At 41.7% G+C, this 27,812-nt stretch overlaps 2 protein-coding genes across 19 annotated transcripts; one reads left to right on the forward strand and one right to left on the reverse strand.

Annotated features, from left to right (window-relative positions):
• The first annotated feature begins 670 nt into the window (after positions 1-670).
• On the forward strand, positions 671-9,228 carry hsd17b3 (hydroxysteroid (17-beta) dehydrogenase 3). Of its 7 annotated transcripts, XM_058070609.1 has the most exons (11): positions 671-973; positions 4,451-4,497; positions 5,611-5,686; positions 5,769-5,876; positions 5,994-6,061; positions 6,161-6,205; positions 6,296-6,330; positions 6,597-6,678; positions 7,104-7,169; positions 7,244-7,393; positions 7,478-9,228. In XM_058070609.1, the coding sequence occupies exons 1-11, from the start codon at positions 820-822 to the stop codon at positions 7,601-7,603; spliced, it is 957 nt and encodes a 318-aa protein (XP_057926592.1). In that variant the 5' UTR covers positions 671-819; the 3' UTR covers positions 7,604-9,228. The 7 variants fall into 7 exon arrangements, with proteins under 7 accessions (XP_057926592.1, XP_057926590.1, XP_057926594.1 ...); XM_058070607.1 differs by having other exon boundaries at positions 5,994-6,205; XM_058070611.1 differs by having other exon boundaries at positions 881-973; positions 5,541-5,686; positions 5,994-6,205.
• Positions 2,078-27,381, reverse strand: ercc6l2 (excision repair cross-complementation group 6-like 2). Of its 12 annotated transcripts, none has more exons than XM_058070595.1 (23): positions 27,033-27,376; positions 26,293-26,663; positions 25,860-25,976; positions 25,487-25,680; positions 25,253-25,346; positions 25,094-25,161; positions 24,815-25,022; positions 24,611-24,751; positions 24,294-24,410; positions 23,420-23,539; positions 23,274-23,345; positions 22,442-22,587; positions 22,243-22,338; positions 22,052-22,151; positions 21,799-21,951; positions 21,508-21,588; positions 20,048-20,822; positions 19,362-19,516; positions 19,113-19,267; positions 14,117-18,221; positions 7,213-7,352; positions 5,967-7,130; positions 2,078-2,408 (listed from the first exon to the last, which is right to left on the reverse strand). In XM_058070595.1, the coding sequence occupies exons 1-20, from the start codon at positions 27,055-27,057 to the stop codon at positions 17,270-17,272; spliced, it is 4,140 nt and encodes a 1,379-aa protein (XP_057926578.1). In that variant the 5' UTR covers positions 27,058-27,376; the 3' UTR covers positions 2,078-2,408; positions 5,967-7,130; positions 7,213-7,352; positions 14,117-17,269. The 12 variants fall into 12 exon arrangements, with proteins under 12 accessions (XP_057926578.1, XP_057926582.1, XP_057926579.1 ...); XM_058070599.1 differs by having other exon boundaries at positions 2,082-2,408; positions 6,961-7,130; XM_058070596.1 differs by having other exon boundaries at positions 2,083-2,408; positions 7,034-7,130.
• Positions 27,382-27,812: the final 431 nt, after the last annotated feature.

Consider the following 27,812-nt stretch of genomic DNA (forward strand, 5'->3'; position numbering starts at 1 on the left):
ATGCACATGTGTGATCTTCGCAAATTGGACTGTGTAGTGCTTAGCTTGTATGCTGCAATCCGGGGTATGACCATTCAGTATCGCCCGTGGTGAAACACCGAGCGAAGTTAGAAAAACTCAACATGACCCAAAGTGGCTCTTTGCTTAACAGAGTAAGGTGTTTCAAATTTGATTCAGCTCGACCTGTCACTGACCGATGTGTCATTAAAGCTTCAGTGGGGATATCCCATAGTGAAAGACCTGACGAGTAACCCAAGGTTATTCATACCATACTATTACTATTATTATGATGATTACTACTACATAATGTAATGTCATCCAGTTAAATTAAAGTAAAGTAAAATCATCTATCTGTCAATGTTGCCATTTGTAGCAGTGTGTGCCTGGCTTGTATCTTCACTAAAAACTTTTTCATATTATGTTTACCCTATTAAGTTACATAACAGTTAAATATTACTAGCGGGTGACTATACTGATGGTTCATGACACGTTGCGAATGACACATGAGAAGCAGACTTTGTACTACATGACATGTGTGTCACTAAAAGCAGTTTTTCAAGTTGCACCTCTCTGCTAAAAGACAAGTTCCAGCGAGTCACACACCTGAAAACAAAGGCTGGGCTCTCACTATACTGCAATTTGACATGTTCACTGGTGTGCAGCTCAGTGCCGGACAGAGAGAGAGAGTGTGAGTGTGTTGCTCTTCGACGGGGAGTGTCCTCTGGCAGGCCCATCACTAGTTTCTGTTTATGTTTGTTTTGGGGTGAAGCGCTGATCAACGTTTTCTCAGAGCACATTCACAGGATACACTGGACGAGCATGAAGAGTTTACTGGAATTGTTTTTCACCAGCTTTGGTGGTGCGGTTGTTGTTTATTATGGAGTGAAGCTGCTGCTTGTCACCAGGATGCTTTATTCCAAAATGTGGTTCCCGCTGCCAAAGTCTTTCTTTTCATCCATGGGAGAGTGGGCAGGTAAGCTTGCTGTGGACTGTAAATCTTTCTTTACTTTTGTGACTCTGAACATCATTGGAACAGATTAGATGCCATCAGGAAGTTGCACAGTTTGGAGTTCAAAGTAAATTTCTTAATGCTTGATGTCAACAAATGCTCATCTTAGTGAGCGTCGAAAGGGTTAACTTTCAAGGTGCTTGGCGCGCCAATTGCAAAATCTACATCAGGTTAAATGAAGGCTAGGAGGAAGCCAAAGTACTTAATGTCAAAGACTTGATGGATCTGGACAAATATTGAAGGTTCCAGCAACAAGGAACTTGAAGTCATAAACAATAGACTACAATAATAACATAGACTATGCCAAATTCAACAATATGAAGTGTGTTTCTGTCCGAATTTTACTCCAGTGTATTGATATGCTTAATTTTATTTTAATTTATATCTATCATTACTAGGGATGTCCGATATTGAGTTTTTGGCCGAAAACCAATATGCTGATATTGTCCAACTCTCCCGATATCAGCAGATACGGATACCAAAATGTGTAACATGACATAACTCCTCTGGTGGAATGAACATGTGTTGTATACAGCATTTTTTTAAACATCGTTTTCCATGATCGGGAAAAACATCTGATACCGATATCAACCGATACTGATATCGTGCCGATAATTATTGGTATCGTAATTATAAAATGTCCTTCCTCGTTAGCATCCTATTAGCTTGCAGAACAAACACCAAATACACAAAAATATTTATACAAAGCATGTTTTTTTGGCTAGTTTTAGAATTATGGTTTTACATGAATAAAATAATTCTAAATGGATCTGTTCCAGAAGGTCCGACTAACCAAACAGATGTTACATACATTGAATATGTGCCTGTTGCCAAAGACACGATGTGGCATTGATACCAATCACCGCCACCTTCCTGTTTCACGCATGTCAAGAATCATGTCTTCAATGAAGGTAAAAGTAATCTTAAAATGTTCATTTATCCCTTTCATTCACCATTTATATGCATTTCAAATTGTATTATGCATGTAAAAGTATAATTGTAAAACTAGAAAAACCTGTTTGTGTTTACATTTTTGGCTTTATGGAACAAATTAATGATGCTAACCAAGGTTCCACTGTATTTGTATAGGACAATTTGTTAGCATCTTAATAGCTAGCAAACAAATTACTCTGCACGTGCTAAGTGCCATGTGAAGAAGGCAACACATGTGTAACTTGTATCTCATAATTCTGACTTTTTATTTTGTAATTTCGAGACAAATGTGTTTTAGAACCACTTGTCAAACGACTGTGAACGCCACAGTTGATTCAGCACTGGTGTCCCCATCCAGTCCGGTCTTAACACAAAAACATTCCTCTTGGAGTCCCCGAGCGCTCTTGTTGACTTACAACATTTACTTTGGCGCCACCAAAAGAGATACTTCACTCTCCCGCAGTCACTGAAAAACAGGAAAAACACAAAAAGCCAGGCCGAAGCAGTCATTTTTCTTTTTTCCAAACTTCACTTCAGAGAGAGGGGAACAGCATGTTCTCAGCTGGACAATTGCCTCAATACCTAATTTCTCATGGGGAAATGTTGACGCTTTTCATGATCTCATCAAGATCATAGTTTACACTTTGCCAGTGAGGTGTTCTGGAGAAGTGATTGGCAACTAGTGGGTTGCAGATAGCTTGTCAAAAAACACATGTAACCCACATCCACAAACGGTTAGCCATTGTTCTTCAGCTTCATTAAAGTTTGTAAGCTAAATAAATGTTGGTTTTCAACCATCCATCTATTTTCTATGCTACATGTCCTCATTGGGGTCGCAAGTGAGCTGGAGCCAATATCAACCGACTTTTAGGGTTAAGAGGCGGGGTACTCTGTGGACTGATCACCAGTCGAACAAATCCTTCACGCACATTCAAACCGATGGGCAATCTCGTGTCTCCATTTAAGCGAACATGCATGTTTTCGTGGAAGCCGGAGTACCCAAAGAAAGCCTAACATGCTAACCACTAGGCCTTGGTTTCACTGTGTCTGGTTTTCAGCCAATAACTATTGATTAGTTGCTTACATAAAGCATTTTCAATAAATTGGCTAAATTAACTGAAAGCCTTTCAGAAGACACATTCATAGATGTTAATGATTATATATACAGTATAGTCTACACTGGTTACTTGGTGTCAGTAATATTACTGTAATGTTTGGTGGGACATATGAACACCAGATTTGATCGCCAGAACAACAGGCTTTTATTGCAGACTTGACTTATCTCACAACAGGCACGCATGGGCATGGGCAACTGTTGCGGGCAAGCTTAAACTTAACTCTGAATCCCCAACGTCGCTTCCAGTCCTTCCCTCACTCATCACTGTGCTCTCGCCAGGAAAGGTGCATTAATGCCGGACAATAATACGCCGCTGTGAGTCCACGGAGGACAGAGAACCACAGCGTTGGCCAGGAGAAGCCACCCGCTCTCGCGGGGAATGGTGCACTAATGTCTCCTAACTACTTTTTAATTAGCCCTCCACAGGCTTTATTCATTTAATATCAACTCCGATAGCCACAAAATTACAAGTGGGGTTCAGCAGTCGTCCGGAAGTATGGCACTTAGGAGTGCTAGTGATTGTGATCACAGCAGAGTGGGCATGCTCTGAGGCGGACTGTTTTGGAAATCCAAGGAAATACAGCTGGAATATGAGTTTTCTATGCGGGTTATTGTGTGTAGCTGCTCTATAGGAGTCCACAATACAATACAAAGGGCCGAAAAATGGCCATTATAGGTACAGTTTAACTAAATGAATAGTGGGTCAAGAAGGGGGGGTGAGGTAGCTCCTTTTGGGCTAACACTCTGGATGATTTTGCAGTTTTAGACTTGAACAGGGAACTGCACTTTTTTTTTTATTATTTTGCTCATCATTCACAATCCTTATGTGAAACATGAACACAGATTTATTAAATTTCTGTGCATTATCACACCAGAAAACGAGTTCATATGAGCTAGAATGTCACTGTAGCTACTGAAGAGAGTAATTATTGAATGTAACAATCTGTGTCTTATGATGTACTGCAAACTACAAGCACATTGTTGAGAATATTTTTCTTTCAATTGTGACCTAACGAGCATTATTATCTTTATAAAGACAGAATTCCCAGTACGTCCAATCTGATTCACATCCGCAACGCTTCACTTTCCAGTGTGACCCTCTCTTTTTGCTTGGGCCAAATGAGGAAACATGACTGTTATCTGGCTTTTTGAAGGGGGCGGGAGTGTGCTGAGGAGATGAGAGGGTAGTGGGCACTCAGACACAAGTAGTTCCTGTCTGTTTTCTACATGTTCTTTATCAGAGCTGAGGAACATGCTGTAAGTACAGCTGGTCGGAACAAGATGAGTAAGTAAACACTGCTGGTGTGATGAGATCATGTTTGATGCCCCCGATGGTCAGAATGGAAACTGCTGGAAATGCAGACAACTAATGGGAAGTGTTCTGGTTTCAGTGGTGACTGGTGCATCAGAGGGAATAGGAAGAGAATACGCCTTGGCGGTAAGTTTTGCTATAAATCTTTCATTCATTAGATTTATTAGCTTTGCTGGTTTTGTGAGCTGAGTGGAACGACGGTTAGCGTGTTTTTTGGTTGATGTCGAAAATTTGTTTGCATTCTCCAGTTAGAATACAACACAGGTCCTGTCATGTTATTAATACACTGTGTGTCCAACCGTCCAGTATTATTATAAGTATTTTTTATTTTAACCAGAAAATGATTTTAACCTTCCTTGTTAGCATTATATTAGCTAGCAAACAAATTGCACGTGCAGTTTGTATCTTACAATTTAAAATTTTTATCTCATTATTTATTTCATCTTGTCATTTCTTCTTTTAAACTTATAATGACGACTTTCTCGTCTCGTGATTTTGACTTCTCTTCATTTTGAATTTTCTCCAATAATTTCCAGTTTTTCTGTCATAATTATGACTTTCGTATCTCATAATAATGACTTTTTATCTCGTAATTTTGACTTTTTATTTTGTCATTTTGACCTTTAATGCCATATTTGTTACTTTTTATCTTGTCATTAATCTCATGACTTTCTCGTCTCATAATTTCGATTTCTCATAATTTTGACTTTTTCTCCCCTGATTTCCAGTTTTTCTGTCGTAATTATTACTTTCTTATCTCACAATAATGATTTTTTATCTCGTAATTTTGACTTTTAATGCCATGATTATTATTATTACTTCTTATCTCATCATTAATCTCATAAATGACAACTTTCTCATCTGAGATTTTTGACTTTTTATTTCATAAGTTTTTATCTCACTTATGACTTTCTTGCATCAAAATAAAGACTTACTATTTCATAATTATGACTTTTTATATCATCAGTTCCACTTTTAATCTCATAATTATGACTTTTTATCTCATCATTTCAACTTTTTATCTCTTAATGACGAGTGAATAATGGTTGGACGAATGGCTGTCACTCATGGCTCGTGCACACGCATGTGGTCTCGTGTATTGACAATTAGCGGTCAGGACTGAGTCGGAAGAAGCTGGAATGTATCAAACGCTAGCGCCTCCATTGCAGTACCTAACCGTGACAGATGACTTGATTATCAACCCCATCTGTACTTTCCACTGGTCCACCATGTCATCAGTTGGCTGAACAAGGGATGAATGTGGTCATCATGAGCCGAACCAAAGCGACTCTGGACCAGCTGGCCAAGGAAATAGGTAAGACTATTCTAATAAGTGTATATCTGCTACTGTTACACCATTGTGTGTATTAATTAAGTTGTTTGTTATTCATGCGTAGGTAACACTACAGGTCGTGAGGTTAAAGTGCTGGTGACAGACTTCACTATGGACAATATCTTCAGCGACATTGAGGAGCAGCTGAAGGACCTCAACATCGGAGTATTAGGTGCACCATTTTTGCAGTCTTCCACACAATACGACAATTATGTCTTGTTTGAACGAAAAACAATACTGTTCCCCCAAACAAACTACTGACCTTGGGGGTCTTGCTGTTGTCTGCCAGTTAATAATGTAGGCATACTGCCCAGTGTAGTCCCCTGCAGATTCCTCGAAAACGCAGATTTGGATCAGGTCAGCGGTGTCCCAGATATGTCCCAGATGCATAACTTTCTGAATAATGTATACAGACTGTACAATTTTCAAACTGAGCAATCCCTGTGTATCTTTCAGGCAATTACAAGAGTGATAAACTGCAATGTGAAAACGATGGTTAAGGTACTGTACATATGCTCTGGCACTTACGGTACATATATAACTTACAAATCTCTGAAAATTCAAATGGTTTTTTTTTTTCTTGTTTAACAGATGTGCAAAACAATCCTTCCAGGCATGGAAAACAGGTTTCCTGTCCATGTTTTCTTCATTGGATGAAACTTATTGTGCAACTACAGTGGCCATATTTAAATCTGGTTACAATGCACCATGACTTTCTTTGGAAGATCTAATTAAAACTTCCAACTGTTTCCAACTGTGTCTAAGAACATGCTTGCTTGGAAGCTCACATATGGGTAGCAGATATTATACTGGTGTATCTAACCTAAAGGGCAATGAGCTTGTTTTTTTTGCTTGTATGTATATGTTTTTATGGTGTTAATATGTTGTGCAGGGGAAGAGGGGTGATCGTAAACGTTTCCTCCGGAATCGCCTCCATTCCCTTCCCTATGTACTCACTGTACGCTGCATCCAAGGTGAGCAAAGAGCATCGTTTTCTCTTCTGACAAATTACAGTGCAGGGGAGCCTCCAAAGTCCGACACGATCCCAACAACTGCTACCAATGGAAACCATGTCAAGTAAACAAGTAATGTTTGAAGCAAATGTAAATAAAAGTTAACCACTGTCTAGTACAACTGAAGTACCTTTGAGCTGCGTAAAACGAATATGAATTTAATTGGATGGCTCATATTGTATTGCTTCTATTTTACTGATATCGGCTCAATATTGGATATGAATATCAGACTGGGACACCCACCCTTCATAAGAAGTGCCATTTGGTGATGATGAGATGATGATGGTTTGACCTCTAAGTGGTAAGATTTTCTTACAGTGGCTTTGGAGGTTCCTGTACTCCATTCACTCTGTGGCCTCTCTGATGTGTGTGTCGCCCTCTTGCAGATATTCGTGGAGAGATTTTCTCAAGGTCTTCAGGCAGAATACAAAAAAAACGGGATTATAATACAGGTACTAAAACTAACAAAATGTAGAGCCAATGTGTAACTATTACCCCATCTTGCTTCTTCTTGTGGCTTTCTCAGGCAGTCGCCCCCTTCGGGGTCTCCACTCGAATGAATGGTTACCAGTCAACAAACGTGGTCACTTTGTCCCCACGTGACTTTGTGAAGAGCTCCCTGCAGTACCTCAGAGCTGGAGACAGAACATACGGCAGCATCAGTCACACGTTCCTGGTAAGGCTCACGGCCATCGAGGCTGAGTTAGTTCCATGAGTTGAACATGGAGGCTGATGTTCAATGTCCTTGTTGCATACACAGGGCTGGCTACTCCAGTCTACCCCACTTAAGATTGTCTACGCAGAGGCTGTGCTGAACGGCCTGCAGGAGTTTGTGGCGAGGAAACTAGCACAGAAGAGATCTATGTCAGCTTTAAGTGCAGCTTAATCACATGTCCAAGCTTTATCCAGCATCTTTTTCCAGTACAACAACAATATGCCAACTTCTATATGTATCAAGAAAAAAATGCATCTCAGCTTTGTGATATAATGGAAACAATATTAGAAGCATCAACTTTGGCTATTTTGTCCCAATTTTTGCTGTTTTTTATTTTAATTTTCCAAATGTCTCCTTCAATAATGTCCATAAATTTTCTTTTTGTGATTTTATGACTTTGTTCGCACAATATTTTGAATTCACACTTTAAAAACGTAAAACGTAAACATCAACATCACTTGATACCGACTTCCCCAAGGTTTTCTTTCACTTGTTGGAATAACTCCGTATTGACAGTTTTTCGTGTGTCCAGTCTTGAAATTTAGTTTGAATCAAAAACAAACTTTGCTTAGTCCAGTGCCGATTGCTTGCCTCCCTTTTTAAAAGTGAAGAACGTCTGGATCTGCGTGTTACGTTATATCTGAGCATGCGCTGAAAGAACGCACCCGGGATAAATTTAAACAGGAAAAGCTCAAATTCAATCTTGCTAATATTTTATAATTAAACTCAGGACATGTTTTATATAGATATATATTTTCTTTTTTAATAAAACTGCACTTGTGAATAAAGTATAGAAGGGTTTAGATTCTGTTTCACAGATGGCGCTAATGCACACGAAAGCTGCTTGCCAACCGCCAACAGAAGAAGAAAAACACCACGAAGAAGAACGCACCCTGACAACTTTTCGTTTGAGCGGATACAAGATCCCTCAATCGGATTGGTTAAAGGAATATTCCATCCCTGTTCAATTCTTTCCGTTTGAGCAAATAAACCAAATGCAATTGGAATATTTGGGTCCATATATTCATGGCTATTGACATAATATTAGCAAATGATGATTAATAAATGTTAATTATAAAAAGTGATATTGGATAATTCCTCACGGCACACCTGACGGTTTCTCAAGGTACACTAGTGTGCCGCGGCACAGTGGTTGAAAATCACTGGTATAGCGATTGTACAGCATGATCTATTCTGAAGGCCACCAGAGGGCGCTAAAGTCCAGGGCTTGGCTGATTGTTGATGGATACTATTAATTATTTATTTGTAAGTACATGCCCCACATTACTTTAGAAACTCATATATCATTGTTTAAATTAGTGGACCATTATATGATCAAATATACTGTATATGCATACATACAATATGTAATAAATGACATGTTCCCCAAACCTTTCTTTACACCCATCTTCTATCCTATGTACATTGTGAAATTATTAGTTGTAGGTGACATGGCGATTACATGTAACGGTGAGGTAGAGTGAGGATAAAATTAATCTTGGATTGTTTTTCTTGACTGATGATTGATCATGAATATTGGAGAAAAAACTAAACCAAAAACCAAGGAATGGTTGACCCAATTCCTGTCAATATTCCTGACAGGAATATTATGGTATTATTGAATGGCTCTGATAAGAACTGTAGTAAAATACACACACAGTGTCTGCTACGTAGATGTTGTACATGAAGTATTGGTACTGCTATCTTCAAAATCATGAGGTGTCCAACCATCACAACTGTTATCACTGACATGAATGTTTTGTGCGTGCGAGTGATTGAACACTGCAAAAAATAAAGAAGTGTTGAGTGCACCTCAACTTTAAAATGACTCCCTTGTCAGGTTTCTACTTCTTCTTGGTCTTAATTAAGACTTCTCAAGCATATGAAGCATTATAATTGGGAATGTAATTGGGAAATTCATATAGGCTCCTAGGTGTGTCTGACGCCATTGCCTGAAAAGCCAGTACAACAACACAATCATCATTATAACACGGACTACTGTTGTTGTCCTCCACTCATTGCAAGTTATTGCAAATGCTTGATTGCAGTTGTTTCTGCTCAGGGTGGCACAAGCACTTATTAGGTTTAGGGGGAAATCACTTTTTCACAAAGGACCATGTGGGTTTGGATGTTTTATCCCCTTTGATAATAAAACTTATAATTAAAATTTGCGTTGTCACAAATGAATGATTTTAAACGTTTAAGTGTGAGAAAAAACAGAAATCCAGAAGGGGGCAAACACTTTTTCACACCACTGTATAACATATAGATCTACATGTTGGTTGACGAAAGATGGAAGTGGCCCTTGCATCCTGTCCTTTTTCAGTATATGTCCTATATGACACCCCTAAATGTGACACTTTCCCCACTTGAGGGAATTTCCAGGTGTGCTCCATTTATTACACTTGTGTTTTATGTGATGTGGGGCTGTAATCAAAAGTTGTTAACTGCACTGATACAAGAACACGGGGACTTTCCTCGCCTCAGGTGCAGGTTTGGTGCTGCAGAGACTTTAAATTTTCTACGTTTCAAAGCCTGCTCTCATCACTCTGAATATGACTTTGATCATAGTAAGAGCAGTTGGCGTGTTTGACGATAAGGGAGGGCTTTTCTCCACTCACTGAACCTTGAACAGGGGGACAATTTAGCACAAATGCAACAAACAAAAGGGGCGAGAAGTGGGAATTGGTTGTTTTGGTGTCAAGGGGGACGACCACAGGCACTGTGGGTGGTCAGGTCTGAGGACACGAGTGACGGAGCGTGCGTGTGTTAGCTTGTCGAAGTGGGGGGAGGACGCCTCACCCCACGCCTCACCCCACCTTGCTTGTTGTCTCAGTAAACACAATGGTCCAGAGATGATCCAACACAAGCACACAGACACCATCTCGGCAGCAATAGCAGCAGAAGCCCACCCAGGAGACAAGGTCAGGACCACTGAGCAACCTTTTTTTAAAGCCAGGAACTCATTCACCTCACCGTTATTGACACAATCCTCCTTTAACCACACTCTGTAATGAAAAGATAGCTACATATGAATGTGAATGTGAGTCATGACACTCTAAAGACACTCAAGTCCTCTACAGTCCTCTAAAGACACCCAATACATACAATATTTTATTCATTTAAATTACAATCACTACAAGCATCAAAACAAGCTTTTCAATTTTGATGCATTTTACCCCAAGACTGTATATTGCATTGAATATTATACTATATAAAATATTGTATTTCCTCATATAGTAGAGACGGTCGGTGTGTCATGGAACAATGGCATGAACGGAGTGAGCCCTTTTGGTCAGTCATACAGTCTCTACACATGCATGCCGTTGTTCAAAGGAACAAGCGCACCAAAGTGCTGAAACCAATGCGGAGTGAACTGTGCCTGTTTTGAGACGGGAAAACAGACAAGCATGCACATAAAGTCATTAAGTCCAGGGCCTGAAGCAGCAGAGCAACCACAGACCGTCACACTACCACCACTGTATTTTACTGTGGGTATGATCTTCTTTTTCTGAAAAGTGGCTTTACTTTTACAGAAGATTTAAAGAGATACACACCTTCCAAAAAGATGAACTTCTGTCTCATCAGACCACAAAGTATTTCTGCAAACATCTTGCGGATCATGGAGGTGTTAATTCATTAATTCATTTTCCACCGCTTATCCTCACAAGGGTCGCGGGGGTGCTGGAGCCTATCCCAGCTGTCTTCGGGCGAGAGTGGGGTACACCCTGGACTGGTCGTCAAACAACCATTCACACTCACATTCATACCTATGGACAATTTGGAGTCCTAGCAAGTTTTTGGAATGTGGGAGGAAACCGGAGTACCCGGAGAAAACCCACGCATGCACGGGGAGAACATGCAAACTCCACACAGAGATGGCCGAGGGTGGGAATGAACTCGGGTCTCCTAGCCGTGAGGCCTGCGTGCTAACCACTCGTGCAGCCCATCATGGAGATGTTTTCTGGCAAAATTGAGACAAGCCTGCCTCAAAACAGGCAAAAAGAGAGTTCACTCTGCATTAGTTTCAGTATCTTGGCACACTTGTTCCTGAGAACAACGGCATGAACAGAGTGAGCCCTTTCGGTCAGTAATACAGTCTCTTTGTCTCTGTAGGTAGAGGTGTGGCCGCTATCATACACACAGAGCGCAGGAGAGTGTATTTTAGTAAATATTATATATATTTTTCTGCGTGTACGTCTACTGTGAAAAGGTAAGCAAAGGACAACACACGCCCAATCTAAGCATGGCCTCTCTGAAAGTGCAGGTTGCCATTTGTGCAAATAAGGTTTGTGATTATTTGACTATTCCAACTTGCTGATTAGTATTTACGTGACATAGTAATTAGGGGGCTATCACTCATAGTGCTGCATTCGGAGATAGACAGGCTAATGATTGTTTGCGCGTGAGAAGGGGAAATGACACTAATTCTGTTCAAGGATGGAGGTCTTTGAAACCTAAGAAGATAATTCCAACCGTACATCGTCAGGGACGGCCTGCACTCTCAGCAAGGGACAGAGGACAGGAACCTCGTAGAAGCTAAGAATGAAAAGGTAGAGAAAGCGGGGAGAGAGGTTAAAGAAAAAGCCAAACGACTTCTCCATCAGGCCATGCGTTCACATATGGCTCAGCTTTGCTTGTCTCACTTCAAGGCGAACGGCCCCGGCAAACATAAACAGTGGAGGGGCTGCAGCTGGAGCACAGAGGCAGCCACTTGTTTACCGAGATCTCTGTTCGCTAAACAATGGATCAAGTGACGCACGGACACTTGGCAGGGCTACAGAGAGGCCGGCAGTTTAGGAAAATCCATCCTTTCTTCCGTACATTTATTTCTGCTTGCTCAATATTTACCTCTGTGAAAAAACACAGCATTTTCTTCTGGAAGGAGGCAAACACCGGGCCTCCCTCCATCCTACTCGCTCTTCTGCTGGGTCACAGAGGACAACTTAACATTGTCATCCTGGATCTGACCTCCAAAATGTCAAGCATTCTGTCAACTGCAATTAGTAGCTCAATTCTGTCATGTAAATTTGATTTTTGCAGTCGTTCCTTAATAACAATGTTCCTATTATATAAAGGATCTTTGATCAGTAGTTTTGCAGTATATCCTCAGACAACAGAACATGCCTGTCATATACAGGATCTTTGACAACCATCTTGTGGTGGATTCTTAATAACAAAAATGTTTCTCTCCTAAAAAAGCTCTTTAACTAGCATTTTGAAAAAGAACCTCAAAAACAGCATCTCTGACTGTCAATTTAGCAGTATGTCCTTAAAAACAACAGTACTGTTATACAAAGGATCTTTGACAAGCATTTTACTGTAGTGTTCCTGTCATATTAAGGATCTTTGATTAGCATTTTTGCAGTAGTTCGATATATCAAAGGGGGATAAAGTTTACCATATCTTACTATATCCTTGAAAACAACAATCTATGACTAGCATCTATGTAGTAAGTCCTTAAAAAGAGCAGTACTCCTGTCAAACAAAGGATCTTTGACGGGCAATATACTGTAGGTCCTTAAAAGACAAGTGTTCCTGTCATATAGAGGATCTTTGAAGGCATTCCTGCCATGTAGATGATCTTTGACTAGTGTTTTTGCTGTAGCTCCCCTTTAAAATAACAGCATTCCTGTCATATAGAGGATCTTTGACTAGCGTTTTTGCAGTAGGTCCTTAAAAACAACAGTAATACTGTTATACAAAGGATCTTTGACAAGCATTTTATTGTAGGTCCTTAAAACAAGTGTTCCTGTCATATTAAGGATCTTTGATTAGCATTTCTGCAGTAGTTCGATATATCAAAGGGTGATAAAGTTTACCATATCTTAGTTTATCCTTGAAAACAACAATGTTCCTGTCATGTAGGTCATCTTTGACGACCATTTTTTTCCCCACTCTTAACAAAGATCTCTAACATTTTTGTGGTCAATCCAGAAAAACAACAAAAACAACGCTCTTCCATATATAGGATCTTTGACTAGCATGAATGTACTTATTCCAAAAGGTTTAGTTAGCAGCTGGCTTCCTTACAAAATGAGAATGAGCGAACGTACTTGTGCATGTGGGAAATATCTCTTTTATGATGGGGCACAATGAGAGGAACGGAAGGGAAAGGAATTAAGCTAAATTGCAGTTAAAAGTTGCCAGGGTAAACATACAGTATGCAGGAATGTGAAGTCGGTAAGTGAACGGTACAAAGTGTGCTAATGAAAGTTGAGGTTTATGTATTATGAGATCTCCACAGCTTGTAAATAACAAAATGAAAGCTCATAATGTTGTTGTTTGCTGGCTAAGTGGTGGTATAACTTCAAAAGATACTACTACACTGAAAATGGTAGTGTGGAATCCAATAATTAGCCGTATTTGGTTCACAGTGACACACTGTGTCAACCCCTATGCCTGACAATGTACTTACGATGTGCTTCATCACTTAGTTATGTACGCATTTCACAAGTATTTCTGAGTCTGGATGTTGACAATCTGAGTGGCATGGTTCGTTGTACTACAGGTCAATGGGGGCCACCAGTCATTCATAGTAGCTTTTTAACAAATCAAACTGGGTGTCACCTCTTCTTGACTTCTGCAAATAAACCCACCACACAAGGCTGCAAGCATCCACTTTTATGACACACACACCGACACCCAGCTTATTTTGGCAGGAAATGTAAACAGACATCTCACCTTTCCCTTGTCACACTAATGGTGAAGGAACTAGGCGCAGAAAAACACGGTTCCTTGAAATGAAGCTTTGCAGCTGTGGGGATCCTCCTGCAAGGAATGCAATGAAACACGGTTACAATGGAAGCAGTTTCCCACATCATTCAAGATGGCTACTGCACCTCCACCTAAACAGCAGAAGCACTGACTACATTCATCAAAATTGTATCAACAGTCTTTTATTTTCATTTTCGATGTCTCTGCTTCTGGTATGATTTCAGCTCCTATGTGTTGCCTAGTCAATGTAATCTGCCCAGGGCCTTCAAAATCCGGAGTGCTAGCCCATGGCCCTTAAACACTATTTGGAATGAGGCTGTTTCTTCAATCAATCAGATTTCAGACTTGACTCACCACAGTGACATCAGCATTTATCCATCTTCTGATTGGCTGACAGATGAGGAGATATTGACATCTCTGGTGAGTAATTTTTGTTATTTATTTCATTGTTTTACATTTTTGCTAGATGACCGAGTGGTTAGCATGTTAGCCAGCATGTTGGCCACACAGTCAGGAGATCGAGAAGATCTGGGTTCGAATCTCCGCTTGGGCAATTCAGTGTGGAGTTTGCATGTTCTCCCCGTGCATGCGTGGGTTTTCTCCGGGTACTCCGGTTTCCTCCCACATTCCAAAAACATGCTAGGTTAATTGGCGACTCCAAATTGTCCATAGGTATGAATGTGAGTGTGAAAGGTTGTTTGTCTATATGTGCCCTGTGATTGGCTGGTGACCAGTCCAGGGTGTACCCCGCCTCTCGCCTGAAGAGGGTAAGTGGTATAGAAAACGAATGGATGGATGTTCTTCCCATGTTATTATCCTGAACTGCTTCAGGTGATGTTATAGTGTACAGTGCCTGACAACTCTTGTAGGAACAATAAATACCCTCAATGTTAATTGCTCGTTTAGGTTCAGACAATTGTGTTTTATTATTGATGGTTTGTGTAATTTAAGATGTGGATTAAGTGGGTTAAGGCACAGCTACCAAAGAGCCACTGCTTTACACACATGCATGACCGTTACTTAAAACATTGCTTGTACAGTTAAGAAGGATTTTACGGTGGTGACAGTCTGACCTCGGAAAATGGAAACAAATATTTCAATTTCCATTATTTTCTTTGGGGAAAAGTGTTTCAAATCAGAGTTTAATCAGTATAGGCCCTTAGAGGTTCTACTGTACTGCAGTTGCCTGTAGCAGGAGACAAGCCAGTGTGGGCTTGCATACTCCATATGCTAGTGTCTGTCACTTAGTCAAGCTATCTCTCTTCTATCAAGCTCTGGCTGCAAAAAGAGCGATAGGGATCTAAAAAATCAAGAGTTGTGGGTGGAAGAGAAAAGCGGGAAAAGGTTGAGGTGTTGGAGAGCGTGAAAGGGCCTTTTCTTCTCCTCTGGCTGCGATGTAAACAGGTGTGACGGATGTGTGCACGCGTGTGTTGCAAAGATCTTACCACCCATGCACACGAAAGATATTCCATGTGTCCTGTTGAGGCACGCACCTCCGCTCTTGTTTATTGATAGCTATCTCGAGCTTTCTCATTTCTGCAAAACAAACTGGAAATCTGCTCACCTCGCTGTGGCAGCTGATAGTCGTTAAACATAACTGAGAGAAGTGTGTGTGTTTTTAAAAGGTTTTGTATTTCATTACCATTGGGGATGCTCTTCTCATTTGGACGTGGCCTGACCTGGACAAACACAACATTGGAGACACAAACAGTGATTGCACACTATGGTTTCAATGCAGTGGGACCATTCAAAGATTTGCTGGGCCACCAACATACTGGAGGTGGTGGGGGTGGTCACAGGATCTAGTTACTGTAATGGATAATACTCACAGCTGGTGGGCTTTTCTTGCCAAATCATCCACTTGACATCACAATCAGGTGCGGAAAGTTGAAACAGTGATGCTGACCTGCAGCTGAGGTTAAATGTGGAGGTTAAATCCCGCTGTAAAAAATCCTGTAGACTCTGAGGGAACAGGTTGGATAGACAAGTGAACACAACACTGCTTCATGCAAACTTTGATTTGGAAAAAAAAAAAGTATGTAAACAATGTACAACTGTTTTTGGATAGGAGTCTACCAGCATCTTGACTACACCAATATTCATTTTTGTGGCATTACATAATAATCAAGTATACATGAAAACACACTCAAAGGCTGACAAAAGTATATCAAAACAAAAGGAGGCACAATAACCACTAATTGGAAGTCAGTTTAAACCAACCAGAAGCCTGAAGAAAGCCATAGCCCAAAAAGGTACAACAACAAAGAGGCAAAACAGGACCTGTGTAAACTGATTGTGGAGTTCCATCTGGCGCTAAAACCCTTAATTTTAAGGCATATGAATAAAGTCTGAAGAAAATCATGTGTACAAGTTAACAGTAACAGAGGCCAAAAAGGGAGCTCATACGGTATATGAGTTATTCCTAAATGGCAAACTGTGCAATGATAAACATGTATCTCCATTTTTACTTCTGTCTTGGGAAAAAAAAGAACACAACAAAGATTTTACTTCTTGTTTTGGATCAAAGCAAAAATGTCACAATTAAATGCCTTTTTCCCATTTTTAGTTTCGCATTTTTTACATTTGTTGAGATGTGAGTGAGTGTATGACAGTGACAATATACTGTGCATAGACAAATTCATAGGCGGACCGATTCTGGCTTCAACGGTGCAAGTGAAAGGGGTTTGTGACATCATACCATACAACAGTGACAACATGGGGGGGAACCACAATTACAATTTAATCCAGTCAAAATCATTCAAAAGATGTTATGTAAACATACATAAAGAAATGGTTTAAAATTGATGGGAAAAAATTGGAGGGTGGCTGAAAAGAGTTTTCTGCGCGGGGTGGCTCTACCACTGTCTTCCAGAAGAAACTCAGAGTAGAACTGCTGCTCCTCCTTATTGAGAGGAGCCAGATGAGGGAGCTTGGGCATCTGGAAAGGATGGGGAAGACCCAGGACACGTTGGAGAGACTGTGTCTCTCAACTGGCCTGGGAATGCCTGGTGATCCGCTTCCCTGCTTAGGCTGCGACCCAACCTTTAATCAGCCCGAGATTGATTAAAAAATAAAATAACGTGTAATTTAGTACTAAAAAGCTAAAACCAATTTAAAAAATCATCTCTTCCATAAAAACTTGTCGTTGGTCTTCCAGAGACTTTTACTCTCCTTCTCCGCAGAATGAGCTCTGGCTGCAATAGTCGTATTGACGCAAACCCTCTGCACCTCCTCCAGGTCTGTCAGCCTGTTGATGCTTTCTTCGTTGCCCTCATTCAGAATGTCCCAGAAGTCTTTGCGGTTGCCTCGTGACTGCTGAGACGAAAGAGAGTCACGTGGAGTCGAGTTCATGGTATGTCTGGGTGGAGGTGAAGCAGCCAGGCCTGTGGACGATGAGGAAGGTGATGGTTTTGGGGGGGAACCTCTGTGTTGTGTGCCTCTAGATTTGGGTTTCAACAAGTCATCAAGGATGGAGGTGTCTGCTAGGAGATCTGTGAGGATGGACCTGCGACAAGTGGTGCGTTCTTGGGAATGTTCTGTCTGCTCGTCAGCATGATCAATTATTTTTGAAGCGGACTCCAGAGTTCCTAGACCACTGCTGGTGCTGTGCTGATCTCCGCCAAGACCACCAACAGCTCTGAATGCTCCACAAGCAGACACACTGGTTTTCTTTGTCCGCCTGTGACCTCTTGACCTGCACACCGCCTCCACCTGCTGCTCGGTATCAACAGTTGGAACATCACTTGGAGGCTCCTGCACATTCTTCTTCGATTTCCTCCTCTTCTTCTCAGGCTCCGGACATGTCTGATTAGATGTAGACCTTGCAGCCTTTTGCAAAGCTGTGGCCGCAGAGTTTGTGGGAAGTGGATGATGCCCCACTGATGTAGGTAGGGTTATGTCAGCAGGCAGGAAGTCGCTGGTGATGAAAGTGTCGACTTCAGGGTGGTTCATGTCGGTGTAGTAGCTTCGGAGCCATGCTAGTCTCTGCGTTGAGTCGCTGGTGAGAATCTCTGCAGCAAACTGGTGGGCTGAAAGAAAATTTAACTTGGACGCCATCTCCTGCAGCTGCTGCCTACGCGCACACACACACACACACACATTTTTTAAATCTGGTGAACTATTCAACACAACTTATAATGTCTATTTTAAAAAGAGGCCATAAGTCCAATGCTATTATTAATCGGATATTCTGTGGGCACTTCACAGGATGAATACTTCTCCATCATGTAATATTTTTTTGGTGCTTTGAGGCACTTGTTATTAAGACTTTGATCCAGAAACACTTCAAAGTCACAGACGAAGCTGTGGTGTTGGTTACTAGCACTTGTGGCTTTCACTGGAAAAACAATAAATTAAAGTAATGGCAGTAATACCCCCGTGTGGATACAAATAATTAAACAGATGGAGTTATTGCAAGGGGGTGAGGAGGGGGGATCAATAAGGTATGTGTTTTCACAGCCTCTGGGCAGAGACCTTCTTCCATCTGGGGAATGATATCACAGCCAAAGAAGGTGCCTGTGTGTGGTGGCATGTTTATGAGTGTGTTTTTGTGAGGCGTGTACATTTACGTCTGTGTTAGGAAGTATGTGCATATCCGTTGTGAAATCTATTTTTTCTTATTCTCAATGTGGTTGCAGTGTGTGTGTGTGTGTGTGTTTGTGTGGGGGGGGACGACTCCTGCCCCGTTGTGTCTGAACACAACTATGTAATGTTTGGCATGATGCTGGGAAATGGGTGGTGGTTTGGTTGCCGGGGCCCTGGTGGGGGCACTAAACATTTAATCTGTGGTCAGTTCTGGCCTGCTTCCCGACACTGCCAGGAATCCCTCCCACTTCCCTCCAATTGCCTGATATACATAGGTCCCCCCCCCACCATACTTCCCACTTTCTTATCATACTGTATTTTGTCTAGTCCCCTGTACATTCCTTCCTATGCACCTCATATTTGTGTACTCTTGCAGTACCTGCGCACAGCCAAAGGGGTCTCCCCGAGGATGAAAGTGGTATGACTGGTGTGTTGTATGTTCTTCTTGGTGAAGGTAACACGGTGTGGCTCAGGAAGCTGCTGAGGTGGAACAATGCGGGGCTGGCAGTCTGCCGGGCTAGCCGGCAATGTTTCCTGGTATTTTAAGTAAAAAAAAACAACAACGACAAGGAAGAGAGACTCATTTTTTTGGTTCAATGTGTTTGCATGAGATTAGTGTGTAGTTTACCTCACATAGGGTGAGAAATTCATTTGCAGGGAGTTGGGAGTACATCTTGCGTTCAAAGACGTCTCTCAAGGCAGCTCTGGTGATCAGCTCCTCAGCTTTGCTCCCACCCACCACACGCTGGTTTGAGTGGGTGTACACCACCTCCTGCACCCCACCTTCAATTGAGAAGATACAGTACCTCATAAAACTGCCATGTGGCCCAGCTTGAGAATGTTACAGTACATTTTGTTTTCCCCTCAATGAACCGCAACTCTCCAGTGAGCAGCACTCATGCAGCCCCAGATCATAACGCTACCACCAGCAAGCTTGACACAAATATATTGCTACTCGTCAGCTAATTACAATAGTCTAGAAAATGTCTATTGTACACTTTACTGGTCCGTGTGCAATTCAAACCATCACTTTTTACATTAAAAAATAAAATATTTTTTCTCCGGGTACTCCGGTTTCCTCCCACATTCCAAAAACATGTTAGGTTAATTGGCGACTCCAAATTGTCCATAGGTATGAATGTGAGTGTGAATGGTTGTTTGTCTATATGTGCCCTGTGATTGGCTGGCGACCAGTCCAGGGTGTACCCCACCTCTCGCCCAAAGACAGCTGGGATAGGCTCCAGCACCCCCGCGACCCTCGTGAGGAAAAAAGCGGTAGAAAATGAATGAATGAATGAATTAATAAAATATTACCCAAAACCGTGTCAATTGTTCCTTTAAATGCTGCAGATGTTCGACTTTTCAGATGAGTGAATTGGACACCATTAGACATGGCCACTTGTCTCCCGGTGCTTCTTCCAATTTGCCCACGCACTGAGGGCCTTGCTTGGGCTTTGTCTGGAGGTGTAGTTGTTTTGTCACGTCCTCCGGTGTGCTCGTCCTCTGAAGAAGTGAAGGTCTCAATGTCCTCACTGAACCTTGTCCCTCTGATCCTGTCCCTCATGCTGACATGTCTCTTCCTGTTGTCTCCTCCTCTGTCCAGAGCATCCCTCTCGGACCTCGTGACCGTCTCTATGTCCAAATCATCGGACTCATCGGAATACTGGCCAAAGTGGTGTGATTTGGCAATGGCAGGCATTTTATATTTCTTTTCGGCTAATGGGGAGTGTCTATCGCATTCTTTTAAATTTGTCTTACATGATTTTAGTGTAGGGAGACATCCTTCATTCCCTATATTGGAGCTCCGATCAATGCTGGAGTTTGAACTGTCGTTCTCTTCACCACCTGAACTACTGTCCCCTTCAGCTGACTCCGGCACTGCTTTGAGCCTTTGCAGAAGTTTGGACAAACTGTGCTGGAGACGACTGGTTGGACCAGGGCCAGCAGAGGGATCCCTGCTCCGTGTGTCATCCTTTCTGCTAGGACCTCCCCACTCCGCCTCTTCCTCATCACTCCCGCTACTAAAGTCTAGCACCCCTCTGGGAATCCTGGACGCATCCATGCTCTCCTTAGATACATCTCCAGAGTCCTGTAATTACAAGTACAACATATACTGTATAAAGGAATAGTATGTTGGCATGGAAAGCACAGGAAACAGCCTATGAGAATATTGCGGCTGTGTAACACAAACCAGATGTTCATAATAGCAAATCATAACGGACCTGAGTGTGACACAAGTTCCCATTATGATGTAATACAAGGAACCAACAGGGTCATAACATGTCCAGCAGCTATAAACATTTGGACCTCATTGGGACCACCAACCGTGATCCGCATTTTTGTACTCCTATATAAATGGACCTTTCTATATTAGGAGAGCTGCGATACAGGTTCAGATCAAAGAATTTATATTCAGTGTTTGTTGTTGCAGTCTGCTTGCATTGGGACCCCAACCGGTAGAGTAGTAACTGTGGTAAAACAAAACTAAAAAAAAAATGTGGTTTTTAAAAGCCGTTTGTGGCAGAGTGCACCTTGTAACACTCATTACCACAACCTGCAGGACTGGGGTGAAACAGCATTGTCCGAAAAGGGCTGATTTGTTAAACAAACAAGTGAGGCGGCCATTTTTAGGGCTGGTTAGACCACTTAAGTCAAAGGCGATGTTATCAGTTGCTTGACTGACACACAGGAAGCCCCCCACACACAGGAAGGTGATGGGTGAGCAAAAGGATGGCCTGTGTTCCAAGTCGCTGAGAAAGGGAAGCGCGACTCACGCTAACTCTTGGCATGTCCTCCACCTCCACGCTTGTGTGTGTGCTGGTCGACATGATGCCCGCCTCCACTTGTTCTTCCCTCTTGCATGAGAATGGGAAACACACATTTGTTAGCATTTTCACATAATAAACAAATGACACGCAACTATAGCTGTACACCACCAAACTACACAACAAAAATAACCATTTTGTTCTTTAAAGTACTGGTTCGGGCACCGCCACTGGTTCAAAACGACCGATACACAGCTCTATTGATCAAGCATCTATATGGTATGCTACACAACGTCTTACCTCAAGTATCTTGCGAGTGAGACATGTCCCTTGGGTCTGCAGCCTGAAGAGGTTATTGATCCCAAACAGCTCCCCCTTATGGCTGTCGTGGCCTTGCACAGCTTCAAAGTAGCGCCTTGCACTCTCGATACCGACGACAGAACTCTGCAATTGCTGGGAGCACGCAGTAGGAAGCAAATAGTTTAGAATCTAAATATAACACTATGACAGTGTTATAAGTGTGTATGAATGCACATCATAATCACCTGATTACCTGTTTGTAGATTTGTCTGAGGTAGGTAATTTCCTCCACAGTCCCCAGTGAGATGAGTCTGAGGACGGTCACATCTCTGCACTGGCCAATGCGATAAGCCCTAAAGACACAGAAAGTTCAAATATACTTGCTAAAATATTGAAATAGCGGGACATATATATGCAGTAGGAAAATGGCTGGGGGAAAAAAACCTGTCAACAGCCTGGAGATCATTAGCTGGGTTCCATGTTGGGTCAAATAATATGACAACATTGGCCCCGACAAAGTTAAGTCCAAGACCACCCGCCCTGGAATGATAAAATATCATAGTATTGAACTTTCTCCCAAAAAATAACCTGTGTTATTATTCTTAATATTATTACTATTATGAGTGTGAATTTGCAGACGAACATTGTAGACACCAGGCAGATGTTGATGTGAGGGGAACTGTTGAACTCTTTGACAATCTGGACTCGCTCCTTGGATTTGGTGGTCCCGTCCAACCTACTGTAGTCCAGCCCCTCGGCCATGCAGTAGCTCTCCAGAACATCCAGAAGCTGCCAGGTGAAAATAAAAAGGGAATAGATATGCAAATTCAACATAGGAATTAAAAGGAATATAAAGGCAATTTTACTGAAATATAAGGTGAAAATGTGAGATTTATATCCAGGTGTCCATCTTGCAATAAAAAGTCAATCAAAACTGAGCATTATTATCAACATTTTTGCCATTAGACCAAATAAGCACAGTGACAGATTGCCGGATTGCTCTAAAAAGTGTAAAAACGATTACCTCAGCAGTTCATAATGTTATCGTTGTGTCTCGGGTGACATCAGCAGAGCACTGCACAGTCTCATTTTCCTAAAAGCTCTAATTGCTTTCACTTTTATAAAGCCCCCAGGCTTACCAGCTAATCTGTGTCATGAGAGGGCCACGTCTCCCAGATTGTATTTTGTCTATAAACAAGGCACAGGCTCTAACAGGAGCAGCAATTAAGTTCGTCTTTTTCAAGGCGTCTTCAAGCGTGCGGCTGGATGTGAATGGGCGTTAAACATCTAATAACCCTGACGCCTGTAAACATAACAAATCATCAAATTTCCAATTTCCCCCGGCTGCCCATCCAATAAGGCATGTAATCTCTGTCCAATTCATTAGGTACACTGACAGTATGTTTACGCTAGCCATCTATGGAGTCGACTATGTGCACCTTCTGCAAAAACATTCTATATTATATACAACTTACCTTAGTCGAGAGTGAAAAAAGAAGCACCTTGTCTTGCTTTTGCAGATAATATTTGAGCAGCTTCTGCAAAACCTAAGGAGGAGGGAAAACGATGGTCCTTAGTAACATGAGGAGAAGCTGACAGAGCCTTGGTTCTGTGCTTGTACCTTCATTTTGCCGCTGTACGCCGGGTCGGACAGGGCCGCAAATGCTTCATCCTTGCACCGCCGCACAAAGTCTGGGAACTTCTGGAACACCTTTTGACAAATGGCGCTCACGTACTTTTCCTTTACAACAAATGAGGCGTGTGTTACTGGAATGGGGCGCTTTATGTTGATGTTTGATCAAGCAGGTTCAATTCCCTGCCATGAATGTTGTGTTGTTGAGAGTATACACTGCTCACAATTCCACAATGTACCTCAAATGGGAATGTTTAACAGTGAAAAAGCAAGTCATATAATTAGAGTTATATGCCCTTTTGGGATTACAGTCGTCCCTTGTTTACAGTGGTTAATTGGTTCCAGACCCGCAATAAGTCAATTTCTGCAAAGTAGGATTCAATATTATTCATTCATTCATTGTCTTCGGGCGAAAGGTGGGGTACACCCTGGACTGGCGGCCAGCCAATCACAGGGCACATATAGACAAACAACCATTCACACTCACATTCATACCTATGGACAATTTGGAGTCGCCAATTAACCTAGCATGTTTTTGGAATGTGGGAGGAAACCGGAGTGGCGTACACCACAAGTGACCGATACCGTACTATATTTCAATATCATGTCTTTATTTGTATATACGGTCATTTAGCCATATTTATGCTTGGAAATGCTTAATTTAGGCCACAAATATGTACTTTTTTTACTAATAATTAACCATATTCAACCACGAAACAGTGATAATATTATTAATAAATATTTGACAAACAGTGATAAACTGTGATGTAGAGCGGGACGACATGTATATATGAATACAGTCCTTTTCAATGGCATTAAAGGGAAATGGTTGCTGCACACATTTCACACTGTCTGATTGTACCTGCTTCTTGCTGGTTCCTGCAGTGGATTGGAGTAGTGCAACATGATTGGCGACCTTCCTCAATATGGTCAGGTAGGAAAAGTACAGCCCCTTTGTTGGCACGCCCTCCAAATTAGTCTAAAAGAGAACCCATCTTTACATTATTACATAATCTAATCTGAGCATTAATACAACAGAACCTCTGGTTATGTCATTCATCCCCTCCAAAAGGTCAGACAAAAAAGAAAATGTGTGGTTATAATGTTGGGTGAATGGAGGTTCCAATGTATTTAACTGCAGGCACCTGCCGATATCACATATCCCAGAGGTGAACTGACCTTATAGCAGCATCTCCTTCGAGTGTATCCACTTTGACAGTCACATTTCTCCGAAGACCTCAGCAGTAATTGCACATCTTCAGTGTCCAGCACAGTTTGATACACCGTCCGCTGAAAGTCTGTCAAGGAGCAGTACACCACCTACAGTGGAACAAAACACAGCATGACAGAAGATCATTAAGGACAGTGGTTGGGCTATCCTACCCTGTCGTCCTTCTTGGGCAGTTGGTCCTTGATCAGGGCTTTGGTCCTTCTGAGGAAGCAGTGGGCAATCTTCCTGACCAGCTCGCTGATGGTCTTCCTGGCTGTCGCTAAGGCACGTTTGGTTGCACGGTGTCTTTGGCCTTGCTCAATTGGATCGGACATCTTGTTCTTAAAATGCCCTAAGCTGCCAAGACAACCAGGGACCGCCCTGTGTTGAATGACATTACACAAATCAAACATGTGACGTAAAGTTAATAGGAACCATTTTTGGCCACCTACCAGTCCATGACACACCACAGCTCCTCAAGGTTGTTCTGAAGGATGGTGCCAGTGAGGCCAATTCTGACCTGACAAAGGAAACATGAGCACATCAATGAAAACATCACCATGAAGGCATCATTTGATATGAACTGTCAAATATAGTCAAATATATCTGACCTGGCATTTCAGACCCTTCATGGCTTGAGTGATTTGAGAATTTGGATTCTTTATCTTGTGAGCTTCGTCTACAAACACAGCAGCCCAGTCAATGCTGCAGGAGTGGAAGATTTGGGGAGAGGGATAATTATGTAATACATAATAATCTTTAATATGAAATCTTTAATCAGAAATATTTAATATGCCACGCGAATAGGTACAGCAAAGCATTAATGCAGTCAGAAAATGACTCACTCATTAATTTGATCCAAACATAAGCGAAGTGTCTCGTAGGTGGTGAGAGCGATCTCGACGCGGCCCTTCTTAATGCGAGCCAGCTCCTCCTGTTTCCTCAGCCCGTGGACCACCACATACTGGAAGTGGCCCCAGGTGTCCAGTTCATCTTTCCAGTTATACAGCACTGACAGCGGGGCCACAATCAGGAAAACCTACAACAGATCGTGAAAACACTCACGCTGATGACATTTGCAGACACCCACCCCCCTGCACTATTGTTGCACTTAATGCAGTCTTCATCTGGGTGAGTGTCATCTGAAAACAAATGTCAGCATCAAGCATTTATGCCATTCTTCTAAGCTCTAGGGTCAGTATTTAGTTTTGCACCCACTTTACTTGGCTTCATCTGCTTGGATGGAGTTTGACTCTGCAGAAAGTGGGGCTTGTTGTTCTCAATGTCCTCCCAAGTTCCCTTCTTGTGCAACACTGCTCCAAGGAAACCAATGACCTGCAGGGAGGAGGAGGAGGACACAAATAGGAATGCAATACATGAGAAGAAGGCAAGTTGGAGAGTTTTGGCATTTATCAAGCATTGTTTGATAATTGTGTTGAAAAATATTACAAATGTGGAACTCCCTCATGGCAAGCTTTCATATGAGATATGACTTGGTTCTGCACATGAACTTGATGCTACCATGCAGAAATCCCCCCAAATCAAAGAACCTATAGAATATATTTTTCTGAAAACCCCACAAACGAACAGGTAAGCAACACATCTTGAGTTTGATAACAAGCATATTTTAAGAAGGTGCTTTCATTTTTACCTGTACGGTCTTTCCAAGACCCATGTCATCTCCAAGGATACAGCCTCTTGAACGGATATAATTACTGTAAATGAACCTTATTCCTTCTCTTTGGTAATCCCTCAGGTATCTGTTGATGGTGTAGGGGACACTGTCGCCACCAAGATCACATAGTTTTAAGGGAAAGCATGATCCGGTATGTTCGGCACCGCTGGAAAACAACGGTTTCTCTCTGTTGAAGAGTTTTAAGTCAGCTCTTGTGTCTTCTGTTAAAAGCGCTGCTTCTTCCTCTTCGTTGTCCTCCTGCTCATTCATGCCGTTGCGCCCTTCAGTGAACACCATCCCTGCGGTGGTGTGATCAGTGTCAGATGGAGGCAGGTTTTGGCAAGATGCTGTAGAAAAATGTAATGTTTGTATTGTTGTATTGAACCTGTCATACACATACGGTACATATTGAAAAATATGTTATTACTTCCTCGTAACGTATTAAGAGACACAATTGTTCACCGGTCACAATATTGGTAACTGTCATTGTACCAAAAACAAAATTTATATTAATTTGTATGGGCTGGCGAATTAAACAATTACAGTAAGTTAGTCGTAAACTACCGTAGTTAGATGACATTCATTCATTCATTTTCTACCGCTTATCCTCACGAGGGTCGCGGGGGTGCTGGAGCCTAGTTAGCTGACATATTTATGCAAAACGCATATTTGAAACTATCCACGGACGTGAAAGTACGAATAAGCACAACGTATACCTTCTTCCTCTGAAGCAGCCTCCATGATGCTACCTTGTTTGTAGCATCGATTCTTGCTGAGTCATGCTTTCTATTACTTTCGAAGGAATACCGGAATATAGCATTTTCAGCAAAGTATAAATCGTTTGTATGGAATTAAAGCCTAATTACGGCACATTTTATTGACTGTTTTATAAACGTGTTAAAACGTTTCCTCCTCCGTGTCTTCTCTGTCCAGCAAGACTAGCGTATGTACTGTTTATCTACTTGCACATTTACCCTCGCACTTTCGTCATTTTATGCCGCGTTAAAATATGTCTATTATGGCTGGTTCACAAATGATTCAAGTAATACTTTCACAATGAATATTTTAGCTATGTTTATACGTCACTTAACACGACACATATTTCTACTACTACACGTTTAACTGTGTACTGTGTTTTGAGTGCGTTCAAATACGTCGAAAGTGCAGCTATGAAATTACAAGTTTACATTTGGATTCAACGCAACTTTATTGAATCTACTCGTGTCTACGTTTCTTTTCTGTATAGCACTTTCTATACATTTCTATACATAAACATGCCTTTGTTGAGACTATGAACAAAGGTATCAATGTTTGTTTAAAAAAATTGTTTTGCACTCGCCTGCTCCTCTTCTCCGCGCTTCTTCTCAGTAAGAAACTTAACTATTGGCTATTCTGGAAGACATGACATGTTTGAAAATTTGCATATAATTTGCATACGATGTAACAGACACTATAGGCAGAATGGAGAACCTCATAAGAGAGACAAAAGTGAGAAA

Source organism: Doryrhamphus excisus, chromosome 4, assembly GCF_030265055.1.
Source record: "Doryrhamphus excisus isolate RoL2022-K1 chromosome 4, RoL_Dexc_1.0, whole genome shotgun sequence".
Classification (NCBI taxonomy): domain Eukaryota; kingdom Metazoa; phylum Chordata; class Actinopteri; order Syngnathiformes; family Syngnathidae; genus Doryrhamphus; species Doryrhamphus excisus.